Source organism: Priapulus caudatus, unplaced genomic scaffold (genome assembly GCF_000485595.1).
Source record: "Priapulus caudatus unplaced genomic scaffold, Priapulus_caudatus-5.0.1 Scaffold1838, whole genome shotgun sequence".
Lineage (NCBI taxonomy): Eukaryota > Metazoa > Priapulida > Priapulimorpha > Priapulimorphida > Priapulidae > Priapulus > Priapulus caudatus.
In genome coordinates this window covers 32,636-46,065 of record NW_014578899.1, presented here as the reverse complement: position 1 = coordinate 46,065, position 13,430 = coordinate 32,636, and the positions used below count along the sequence as shown (strand labels likewise).

Below are 13,430 nucleotides of genomic sequence, written 5' to 3'. Positions count from 1 at the left end.
GCCCCTGGTTCCCAACCGGGGGTACTAGTACTTCATGGGGGTACCAGCGAACACCACAGGGGGTACCTGGGAAGCCTCTTAGACAATTTAAAAAAAGTAGTGCTATATAATAATCAGCGGGTGATTCAGGCATCTCTATCGACAGTGCCAACAAATCGTGGTTTTTGGTCAAGGCAAGCAAGCGACAGAGTGGTACCTTCCGCGTGCCAGCGCAGCAGCAGCAGGGCCCACGCAGCATGGGCCGGAGGGAGGAGGGGGAGGAACCCTACGTGTGCCAGAGCAGCAGTAGACATACGTCCCCGCAGCACGAGCGCGGTAGGGTTACCCCTCTGTGCGTCAGGGCAGTAGCGACATTATTCCTAAACAGCCACTGAAGCGCCTCCTAGACACAACGTCAGTAACAGAATTTTGGTGCAGTCAGCAGATACGCGAGGGAAAGGCTATCCCCGGGCGTGGAGGGACAGTACCGCAACGTGGCAGCACTAGTGTTAGGATTAGGGTTAGGATCAGGGTTAGAGTTAGGGTTAGAGTTAGGATTAGGGTTCGCGTTAGGGTTAGGGTTAGGGTTAGCGTTAGGGTTAGGGTATTTGCATCATGATATCTGTCCCCACACCATAGATTAATTTTTGTGGATGACACCCCTATATATAGAGATCCGATATATAGATATTTAGTGTTAGTGTTTGTGTTGGAGTTATGGTTATGGTTACTGTTAAGTTTTGAAGTATACGTCAACTGTATCACGTGACCATCCCACCACGCCCGGGGGATAGCAACACCCGAAAATACATCAACACCAGAAAAGTTTTAGTTTATGATCGGCAGATTAGTAAGTTTTCTGATGTATTTTCTATGAAAAACACACATTTTACTCACTAATATAAAATATAATATTACTATAATTACAATTATTTGTGTAAATGTGTTATTTTCTTAAGTTGTGTAAATGTGTAATGTCTTAAGTTATGAGAGGGTCTAGGTTCTCGTAATACTACATACTACGATACTACATACTACTATACGTACTCGTACTATAGAGTAGCCCTTCGCTCCGTCGCAGGACTGGAAGGAGCTAAGGGCTAGTACTAGAGCTATACGTATTCGTTGAGACGTTGACGCTAGACTGAGCAAAAAGTAAACAAACCTTTGCTATTAAACGACTCGTATGTGTAAGTACTTGTTTACATTTAAGCGTTTACATTTGCGTTCTGGAAATCCGATTGGCTGGTAAAAATACTTTTCGATGCAATCGGCTATAAAAGATTTTAGCGAAAGTGCAGTCAGTGACAGAACTAATGTACTTTCGCAAAATTGACGTTAATCTGAACATAGTTAGTAGAGGGAGTCTCCCTCTACGAACTATGATCTGAAGAGACAGGATCCCGCCCGACACACGAACAAAGTCTGTCCACGGAGAATAGCGAGAGTGAACAACGGCCATAGTGATGTTTCGTGTCCGCTTTTACCTTGAGATCTATATCTATCCTACGTGCGAGCATGGTGCTTGGTGCATGGTTATATCTTTGCAGTTTTCAGTCTAACTGTTTCAGTGTTTTGCGTATAGATGCACACGACGTGAATTATAACTTATAACGACACAAACGATAACAAGACTGTACGATACGTAACTATTCCTGCCCGTCACGTAGTATAATTATATACATAATCTGTTAAATGCACGCATGATCTAGATAACAATTTTATAATTTATGAATGAATAAACCCATACCTCGTTTTATTATTTCGTAATGAAGTTATCGAAATACATGATCTATTCATGTATATATTATGTAATACACTATATATAAGTATATACACACAAGATATATTTGTGCAACCTTACAACAGACCGTATTCCACGTATACAATCATGCGCACTCAAACATACCCTTTGTAGAACCAAGAGCAAAAATATCCCTAAAGAACATGCGCGCTCGTTTTGCAGACAAGGGTGGGTGCCCAAGTGATATTGATCGAGATTTTTGGGCTCGTGGAGTGCTTGACAAACACTTGATAACCGATAGGCAATTTTGAATCGATTATAATCAGTTTGGTAAGAGGAATAATAAAAAAACATTTAAACAACATTAAACATTAAAAAAAACATTGAAATAATATACAACTGACGAGTGGTGAGATAACGGCACCCCGTCCCCCTAACACCCGACATGTTCGTGTGTCAGGCGGGATCCTGTCTCTTCAGATTATAGTTCGTAGAGGGAGACTCCCTCTACTAACTATGTTTAGATTAACCTCAAATTTGCGAAAGTACATTAGTTCTGTCACTGACTGCACTTTCGCTAAAATCTTTTATAGCCGATTGCATCGAAAAGTATTTTTTACCAGCCAATCGGATTTCCAGAACGCAACGGCAAACAAGACAAACACCTTGTGTTCAATGCAGTTTCTGTGGTCAAAATAAAAAAAAACCGATTGCGTTCCTTCAATATTCAACTTCGCTGACGGACACCGACCAAGTCTCGAACCTCTACAGGGCACATATAGTAGGCGTACCCGTGGAGATAAATTGGTAAGTTTGACAAAGAACAAATTGAATACGCATTTGGTTTATAAGGTGGTCGTCATTGATGCTGTTAAGAAGTCCACTTTAGTTGTTTAGCAACTTTTTTGACGAGGTGGGAGCTTACTATACTTAAAAGTTCCAAAGCCCTGTAATGATTTGGCACAGCCACCTCTTAATCGGCTCACAGGAATTGCCAATTCTATGAACGCATATATATTTATGTGTCAGTGTGCAGCGGCAGCCATGGCGGCAGCCAGCGTTTGTTGCAGATGAGCATTTAGACAGCATTTGCAGGAAATTGTCGGCAATAATAGGTGAAAGAGAGTATAGAAACATTATAACTTTAATAAGAATTATTAAGTTTTATTAAGAATTATAAGAATTATAAGAATAAGAGTATATTAAGACTTTGTTAGTAAATAGATTTCGTATTTATTTAGCATTGTATTTTATTGAAACGCTCCAAGTGCCTGTAGTCTACAGCAGCTGCTGTAAACAAACACATCTTTCCCGCAGGCGCGATTTTTTTTCTTAGGATAATCAAGCACATAGGTCTCTAGCGAGCGCTGCGTGAGCGCTGCCATTGGTTGATACAAATCACATGCCTCAAACTCCTGTTTTATGGTGCATTGTCACCCTAACCCTATTAAAAAAAAAAAATTAATTGTTGTTATTAAATTGTTGTAAATAAATCATGTGAATATTTGCGTTAATTGGAAAAAAATTGTTAAATGAAATAAAGATGGAAAAATACAGAAAACAGTATTTATATGTTCGATCCAACGACCTTTCAGCCCTGACGTTCATGCTCTATGCGTTCGGCTATTCAGGATTAATAGGATTATTAATTATGGATGTGCCATGAATATTACCACACTGTGACGTCATTGAGCGACGAAACAAGCTCAACCAATGGCAGCGCTCACTAGAGCCCTATGTTCTTGATTATCCTAGGAAAAAAAATCACGCCTGCGGGAAAGATGTGTTTGTTTACAGCAGCTGCTGTAGACCACAGGCACTTGGAGCGTTTCAATAAAATATAATGCTAAATAAATACGAAATCTATTTACTACCAAAGTAACCAGTACCACGCTTCCCGCAGGGTGGTAAAAATCGGATCCTCGAAAGCTCCAATAGCGTATCCATCCGAGCTGAAGCATCCGGGCACTTTTAGAATGAATTGATTTGAAGTTTGGTTTGTAGTTGGCTGGTTCGGAAAGTGTAGTGAATAGATTGCAAGTCCTATGAATTGATTCAAAGTTTCCTTAATAGTTTTGCACATGGACCGGAAACAACAGAGTGGGCGGCAAATTGTAAACGTCAGTAAGTGATTTCAGAAGTCTTGAATAGATTGAAAGTTGATAAATTGATTGTTAAATGAGCTCTTAGATTGTAAACTTTTATATATGTTTTGAAAGCTGTATGGTTAATTTCTAATTTAAGCTATACATTTGTCGCAAGATTTGAACTTTTGTGAGTTTATGCAACATGTTCTCAATTCAATTGCAAGTTAGTAAATTGGTTTGTTGTTTTTAAAATAAATTGTACATTTAGAAAATGAATTTTTACAATGATGTGAAGGAATTTGTACATCAGGCAATTATTTTGGAAAGTGGTGAATTAATTTGCAAGTTAATAAATTGATTTGTTATTCTGTGAATTGATTTTAAATTTTGAATTTAAATTTCTCGAACAATATAAAGTAATTTGTATTTTTATTACTTAATTTGAAATGTTTAAAATTGATTTGAAATTGTGTACTTGAAATGTTTGAAAATGATTTTTGAAGGTGATGGCTTTCCATAGATTGTCGTCATATATTTCGCGCTGGCTTGTCGCCAACTTGCGCGCTCTCTCGCTCTCTTCCTCTCTCTCTCTATCTTCTCTCCTATATAAATGTTTCTCCTGTGTCGTAGCGGTGAAGTGTAACGCCACCCCCAGCGTCCTGCGTCTACTCGCTGACCTTGGTTCAAGCTTCGACTGCGCCAGTAAGCAGGAGATCTCCTCCGTTCTCTCTCACGGCGTCTGCCCCGACCGCATTGTCTTCGCGCATCCGTGCAAGATGGCGTCGCACGTGACGTACGCCGCCGAGCGGCACGTCGCCATGATGACCTTCGACAACGAGCTGGAGCTGGTCAAGGTCAAGCGGCTGTACCCGGCCGCTAGGTGAGCTGCTGTGTGTGTGTTTGTGTGTGTGTATGTGTGTGTGTATACAAGCGTACGTTCGCGTGCATGCGTGCACGTGCGCGTGTATGTACCACTACCTCTCACAATCTATCTCTTACTATCTACTTCTTATTGCCTACCTCATACTACATATCTTTTATCAGTTACTGTTACTTTTATTACAAACTGATACCTACTACTACTCTACTACCTACCTCCTACCTATTACTACCTGGCTATTACTACCTACCTACATACTACCTTATTACTACATATTTGTTACTATCTATCACATACTACTACCTTACTACATATCTCTCATTACCTATCTCTTACTACTTCTACTTTACTACTTCCTTCTAACTACCTATCTTTTACTACCTGACTCCTACCACTACCTTACTACCTATCTCTTACTACCTGACTCCTTACGTGATTTGTATCAACCAATGGCAGCGCTCACTAGAGCCCTATGTTCTTGATTATCCTAGGGGAAAAAATCACGCCTGCGGGAAAGATGTGTTTGTTTACAGCAGCTGCTGTAGACTACAGGCACTTGGAGCGTTTCAATAAAATATAATGCTAAATAAATACGAAATCTATTTACTACCAAGGTTTTAATGTTTCGATACTCTCTTTCACCTATTATTTGTGAACACAAGCTATTTGTCTTGTTTGCCGTTGTGTTCTGGAAATCCGATTGGCTGGTAAAAATACTTTTCGATGCAATCGCCTATAAAAGATTTTAGCGAAAGTGCAGTCAGTGACAGAACTAATGTACTTTCGCAAAATTGAGGTTAATCTGAACATAGTTAGTAGAGAGAGTATCCCTCTACGAACTATGATTTGAAGAGACAGGATCCCGCCCGACCACACGAACAAAGTCTGTCCACGGAGAATAGCGAGAGTGAACAACTTCCATAGTGATGTTTCGTGTCCGCTTTTACGTTGAGATCTATATCTATCCTACGTGCGAGCATGGTGCTTAGTGCATGGTTATATTTTTGCAGTTTTCAGTCTAAATGTTTCAGTGTTTTGCGTATAGATGCAAACGACGTGAATTATAACTTATAACGACACAAACAATAACAGGACTGTACGATACGTAACTATTCCTGCCCGTCACGTAATAATTATATACATAATCTGTTAAATCCACGCGTGATATAGATAACAATTTTGTAATTTATGAATGAATAAACCCATACCTCGTTTTATTATTTCGTAATGAAGTTCGAAATACATGATCTATTCATGTATATTATGTAATACCCTATATATAAGTATATACACAAAAAATATTAATTATTTGTGCAACCTTACAACAGACCGTATTCCACGTATACAATCATGCGCACTCAAACATACCCTTTGTAGAAGCAAGAGCAAAAATATCCCTAAAAAACATGCGCGCTCGTTTTTGCGGACAAGGGTGGGTGCCCAAGAGATATTAATCGAGATTTTTGGGCTCGTGGAGTGCTTGACAAACACTTGATAACCGATAGGCGATTTTGAATGGATTATAATCAGTTTGGTAAGAGGAATAATAAAAAACATTTAAACAACATTAAACATTAAAAAAACATTTAAATAATATACAACTGACGAGTGGTGAGATAACGACATCCCCTCCCCCTAACACCGGACATAGCTACTAGGTCAGTTATGCGTTCACATGTGTTTCACGACTGTATTTAACCAATGTTTTATCTCTCTCTCCATCTATATGTACATAAATAGTATACCATATATGCAGCAACAAGTATACGACAAGTATTGTTTCAAACGTGATCAGCTTTTATAAAGCACGAGTGATGTACAATAACGCACTACTTCTAGCCTCGCTAAAGGCTTGTCGCGTTTCAAGGTCACGTACTCCCTCCCCCTGCGGCAATCGGTGACCTTGAGCTCAACTCGGGGCACGAGCGTTGATGTTCTGTCTGTCGTCTACTAGGACGAGCATTTTGTCGTCGAGTATATATATATATCCATCTCTCTTTCGCGCGCGCTCTTTCTCGCTCTTTCTCTCGCCCACAATTCCGTTGTTCCTCTGTGTGTCGAAGGTGTCGCATCTGTGATGTCGTCTGCTGGAGCTAGTTTGTCGCGTGTCATTCGTCGCGTGCCGTCAGGTGATGACGACTGCCTTCGGAACACCTGCACGACTGAATCCGGTGAGTTTACAGTTCTGTTCGTATCTCTAGATTCGGTTCGATGCATCGGCATGCATGCATGCAGTGAGTTGGACGCTGGGCTGATCGAAGGAGAGGAAACATTTCCTCGCTTGCCGAGGGAACTGAACTAATCATTCCCCGATTACATTAATTATTAATTATAATAAATTATTCAATTAAGCTTATTTGGAACTTCGGTCATAACAGTCACCGAGTCGGAAATCTACATAAAAAATCACGCCATGATAGAATGCGCTCGTTTGGCTGTGGCGAGAGGGTAAGATTTATGTCGAGATGCGTTATTTTCAGAATTAGGCTTAAATTTATTCTAGAGTACAGAGGTAGAACGCTTACATGCTGAGTTAGTAAGAGATGCGGTTGAGATACGTAAAATAACGAGATATCTCCCTGGATATCTCCACATCTGTTATTAAAACCGCTCGGAGTGTCCAAAAATTAGGGGTCCATATCCTGTTCTCCCAGTTAAAAGATATGTGTCACTTTCCAGTTCTCAATTAAATAAAATCGCACTTCACACATCTTTTAAAGTCATCTGGTATTTCTTGGTTCCCAGATAATTAAAACGATCCAATCAAATCAAATCCAAAATAACCCTTTCCCCTTCCCTCCCCGCTCATGCGGTTATTGATCACTAACATTGATCACGACAATTTATGACAAATTTATTTCGTGACATTCGATGGGTTGACAATTCTGTAGTCGCTGTAACAGGGACATCTGACGTCGCCAGTAGCAGCAGCATGAGGGGGCTGGAGATGTCGAAGGCAACCCGTGACGTCATACGGCGCGTCATCACAAACAGCAAAACGGTAAGGTAAACACACAAGCAGCCAGCGGCCCGATTTCGGAAAGAAAATTAGTCCTAACATTAATCTTAGATCGTAGACAGAAACGCATCGTAAAGTTACGATGACGAAAAATCCTACCAAATTTCCTCCTCATAACTTGACGACAGAAAATTCTGTTAGCCGTCCACGAGAAAAAGTCTAAAACGGTAAGACTACCTGTAGGACTCTGGCATGGATTTTGATTCTGGCATCGTGGCCCCTGGCATATCGCACGGATGGCTGCGTATAAGAAGGTTATATATCGTACATGGACACGAAGAAAATGTATACGCGATGACGAGCTTTCTCTCTCTCTCCTTCTCACTTTCTCTCTCTCTCTCTCTTTCTCCCTTCCTCGCTCTCTACCTCTTTCTCTCTATCTCTTTCTCTCTCTCTCTCTCTCTCTCTCTCTTTCTCACTTCCTCGCTCTCTACCTCTTTCTCTCTTCTCTCTTCCTCTTTCTCTCTCTCTCCTCTCTCTCTCTATGTGTTCTCGCTCTCTCTCTCGCTCTACCGCTCTCTCTCTTCACTATGGACGTTGTTCACTCTCGCTATTCTCCGTGGACAGACTTTGTTCGTGTGTCGAGCGGGATCCTGTCTCTTCAGATCATAGTTCGTAGAGGGATACTCCCTCTACTAACTATGTTCAGATTAACCTCAATTTTGCGAAAGTACATTAGTTCTGTCACTGACTGCACTTTCGCTGAAATCTTTTATAGCCCGGGGCACGAGCGTTGAGATTCTGTCTGTCGTCTACTAGGACGAGCATTTTGTCGTCGAGTATATATATATATCCATCTCTCTCTCGCGCGCGCTCTTTCTCGCTCTTTCTCTCGCTCAGAATTCCGTTGTTTCTCTGTGTGTCGAGGGTGTCGCATCTGTGATGTCGTCTGCTGGAGCTAGTTTGTCGCGTGTCATTCGTCGCGTGCCGTCAGGTGATGACGACTGCCTTCGGAACACCTGCACGACTGAATCCGGTGAGTTTACAGTTTCGTTCGTATCTCTAGATTCGGTTAATAGATGCATCGGCATGCATGCATGCAGTGAGTTGGACGCTGGGCTGATCGAAGGAGAGGAAACATTTCCTCGCTTGCCGAGGGAACTGAAGATCATTCCACGATTACATTAATCATTAATTATAATAAATTATTAAATTAAGCTTATTTGGAACTTCGGAACGACGTCATAACAGTCGCCGAGTCGGAAATCTACATAAAAAATCACGCCATGATAGAATGCGCTCGTTTGGCTGTGGCGTGAGGGTAAATTTTATGTCGAGATGCGTTGTTTTCAGAATTAGGCTCAAATTTATTCTAGAGTACAGAGGTAGAACGCTTACATGCTGAGTTAGTAAGAGATGCGGTTGAGATACGTAAACCCTCCCTGGATATCTCCACATCTGTTATTAAAACCGCTGGGGGAGTCCAAAAATGAGGGGTCCATATCCTGTTCTCCCAGTTAAAAGATATGTGTCACTTTCCAGTTCTCAGTTAAATAAAATCGCACTTCCAAATCTTTTAAAGTCATCTAGTATTTCTTGGTTCCCAGATAATTAAAACGATCCAATCAAATCAAATCCAAAATAACCCTTTCCAGAACGGACGAATATACTAATCGTAAAAGGATAATATCATACATAGAATCACAAGCCACGAAGGGTGACCAATCAAAGAACGAAGTGAAATACAATAGTAAGACTACGATTGTGATACAAAAACGGTCAAGAGTGATAATCAATAATGCACGAGGATGTACACAAAAGCACCGAAGATGTACACATAAAGCACGATGATGTATCAATAAAACACAGTATTACAAAAAGCACAGTGAGTACAATAAAGCGGCACGAGCTATCGGTACAATACAGGGCACCGAGTGCATTGTACAATAAAGCACGAGTTATGTCAATACAAGCACTTCGCGAGGATGTACCACTAACGCACGCCGAGTGACGGCTACAATACAGCACCGCAGTGACTGTACAAAACAGCAGCAGTGAATCGTCACAATAAATGCACAGTGGATGTAGCAATAAAGCCACGTAGTGATGACAATAAAGCACCGAGTGCGATACAATATAAGCAACCGAGTGATGTTAGCAATAAAGCACCGAGTGATGTCACACAGAAAACAGAGTATTACAATAAAGCACGAGGCATGTACAATAACGCACGAGTGGATTACAATACAGCACGCAGTGATCCGTACAATAAACGCACGAGTGCATACAATAAAGCAGCGAGTTATGTACACATACAAGCACGAGTGACTATAACAAAAACCCCCTCGCACGAGTGATGTACAAGGTAAAGCCACGATGTACAATACAAGGCCACCGCCCACGCCCCCGCTACAACTAAAGGCCACGCGCATCGCTCCGTAACAAGTGGAAGACACCGAGCTCCGATGTTACCAATAGCAGCACCGCACGTCGATGTGGGCAGATCAAAGCATCGACGTGATGTCATCACATAAAGACGAGTGTAGTACAATAAAGCACGAGTGATGTCACAATCAAGCACGAGTATGTACAATAATGCACGAGTGATATCACAATATAAGCACCCGATGACGTGACAACCGAAAGCACGATGAGTAACATCTAAAAGCACCGACGGTGATGTACAACCAACAGCATCGCCGAGGATGTCTCCCAATAAAAGCACGAGTGATGTACAATACAAGCACGAGTGATTACACTGAAGCACGAAGTGATGTACAATAAAGACGAGTTCATGTACAAGAAAGCCCCGAATGCCACCGTGGAGCGCCAACAAAGCACGAGTGACGTTACAATAAGGGAAGCACGGCGAGTGACGTGCCGACAACTCGAGCAACGAGTGATCAAAATAAAGCACCGATGAGTCACAATAAACCCGAGTGAATGTACCAATAACAGCACCCGAGTGAGTACAATAAACAACGAGTGATGTACAAAGAAGCAGCAGTGACTGGTACATGGATCACCGCACGACTGACATATCACCCATAACGCACCACGTGATGTAGCAAAACAACACGCAGTCGGACCGTACCTAGATAAAGCACCAGAGATATCCCATATGCCAGAACAAAGCACGAGTGATGTACAGAGATATCACTACTTGCGAGTCATCTATCCACTGCTGTCGACGTCTCAGGGACTCCTAGATCCGTGAGCGCAGCTCCATTCACACCTGAGCCGGCGTCCGCGCGCCCGCCACTTCCGCCAAGCCTCCAAACTCAACCTCACGGCACCGCGCTTGAGGTCGGCGGCGTTTACTAGGATCGCATTTTGTCGAGCACGCGCGATCTAGAGAGAGAGCAGTTGGTACGGCGTACTAAGGCTAGCTAAGTGGAAACATTAACAGAGAGGCAGGACGGCGAGGGAAAATGTCGGCCGCGAGCGAAGCGAGCCCTCCGTCGGGTAAAGCAGAGGAGGTGAGAGATCGCGGCGCGACCTTCCGGAGCTAGCGCAGACTCTCCTCCTATAGCAGACAAGACTCATACAAGTCCTTACTCACAGTGGGTCTCCGGAAAGAATTGGGGGGGGAGGTAAAAAGTAATGGAAAAATTAACCATAAATAATCGTACTTCCAACAAATTAAGCAAGCCCCGCGTGAGGTGTCGTAATGACGGCTTTTTCCGCAACGGCTGGCCGTCATTGCCCTAGATGTAATCATATCAGCTGTCCGCCGCGATTTAACATGGCTACGAATCTCTATACACTGGTCACCGCCGTGTCTGTTGAGACCGTGGATCGCCCTCCTCCCCCTCACCTCCCCGGCCTCTTCGTGCTCGCCTCCATGTCCTCATCTCCTCACCCCGCTTCTCACCCTCCATTTTCGGACACTATCTCTCGCCTCCCCTACAATCTATTCTCTCCATGTGCACCGGAACAAACACCAAACACGCATCGCCTGCGGCCAATTCCTAGCCGCCATCGCTCCTCGGCTGGCCCACCAGGCGGGTCTGCCCTCCCTCCGCCTCCTTTCTACCATCCGCTTCTCGCCCCGCTCCTCCGTCGCTCCCTCCTGCACCGTTCCCTCACTCCCCACCGCAGGCCACCCCGAGCCCTCCCCGGGCCCCGCCGCGGGCCTTCCTCTCCATCATAAAACGAATATTCTACGTATTCTAAGTGTGCTCAGGCGGTGACCCGTATGAACACCCCCAAGAGGACCAATCCTAGCCCGCGAGTACTGAGTCGAACTCCCACCTCCTACACCGCCTCTCCTGCCTCCTCCCTCCTCGCTATCCCCCGGCTCTCTCCTCCTCACTTCATCCTCGCTGACTCCTCCATATTCCTGACCCCCTCCTAGCCCTTCTCCGTTGCCTCCCCCTCGCCCGTCCTCCCCCCCCACCCCCTTCCTCTCCCAACCACGTAAATCTTTCCGTTCCCGTGGGCGCAGGCCGGCTGACTGTAGACACCAAAGGCCCACGTCACTGCGCTCATTACGCTTCTCCTGCCAGCTCCCCAAGTGATCCTCCTCCTCTTCTCCTCTCCCCCTCTCTCTTCCACCCCTCCCCTCCCTCCCTCCTACGCCCTCCCCTCCCCCTCCTCCTTGTCCACTTCTCTCGCTAGTAAAATGTTTCTCCTGTGCCGCTAGCGCGGTGAAGTGTAACGGCCAGTACTCATTAAACACAACTAACCGCCACGCCCCGACCGCGCTACTCGACTGACCCTTGCGTTCCACAGCTTCGCCGCTCCAGGTAAGCAGAGATCTCCTCCCGTTCTCTCTCACGGGGACTGCCGTCCCTGCCCCGCCCACGCATTGTCTCTCGGGCAGGTCGTGCAAGATGGCGTCGCACCGTGACGTACGCACGCGAGCGGCACGTCGCCATGCCCATGACCTCGACAACCGAGCCCTTGGAGCTGGTTCAAGGTCAAGCGCTGTACCCGCGTCCGCTTCTGGTGAGCTGGCTGTAGTGGTGTTGGTTGAATTGTCGTCGTATACAAGCGTACGTTCCCTGCATGCGTGCACAGCGCGTGTCTCGTACCACTACCCGCATTCAAATCTATCTTACTATCTACTTCTATTGCCATACCTCCATACTACATATCCTTTTAATATTAACTGTTCCTTTGTATTACACACTGATACCTACTACTACTCTACCTACGCTACCTCCACCTATCACCGCTGGCATTACTACTAACTCTACGATACAACCTTTATACTACATATCTGTTCACTACTCAATCCCGATACTACTGACCGAGCTGCCGACATATCCTCACATACCTCATCTCCTACGCCCTACTCTACTTTACTACCTCCTCTAACTACCTCCATCGTCTTACTACCTGACTCCTAACCCTACACGCCGTACTCCCTATCTCTTCACTAACATGCACTCCTACCCCACCGACGTTTACTCTACCCCTATCTCTACACCTGACTCCCTACCCCCACCCTCGACTACTCTCGTGCTACTACCTGCACTCCTACCCCACTACCTTGACTACCCCCTAGACCTCTTACTACCCGGGCTGACTCACCTAGTCCACCCACTACCGACGATACACCTATTCTTACTACCGCTGACTCGCTCCCCATGCTACGCACGTTCACTCACCAGTATCCGTCTGTACTCACCCCGACTCCTACCACGCTTACCCCCGGGTCTGAACTCACATCTCTTACTGACCTGACTCTACCCCCACCGGGTTACACCTATCTTACACCAATCCCACTCCTCCAGCTACCTGTATAGCCCAGCCAATACATCTTACTGCCACCGG

General features: G+C 44.5%; 1 protein-coding gene across 1 annotated transcript in view; it reads left to right on the top strand.

The window, feature by feature from the left end:
* LOC106817718 (ornithine decarboxylase-like) overlaps positions 1-13,430 on the top strand; it is a 46,542-nt gene that overhangs the window by 632 nt on the left and 32,480 nt on the right. Inside the window, exons 2-3 of the mRNA XM_014822407.1 lie at positions 174-315; positions 4,441-4,690. Of these exons, the coding sequence (XP_014677893.1) occupies positions 174-315; positions 4,441-4,690 (392 nt within the window). The remainder of the gene's footprint in view (positions 1-173; positions 316-4,440; positions 4,691-13,430) is intronic.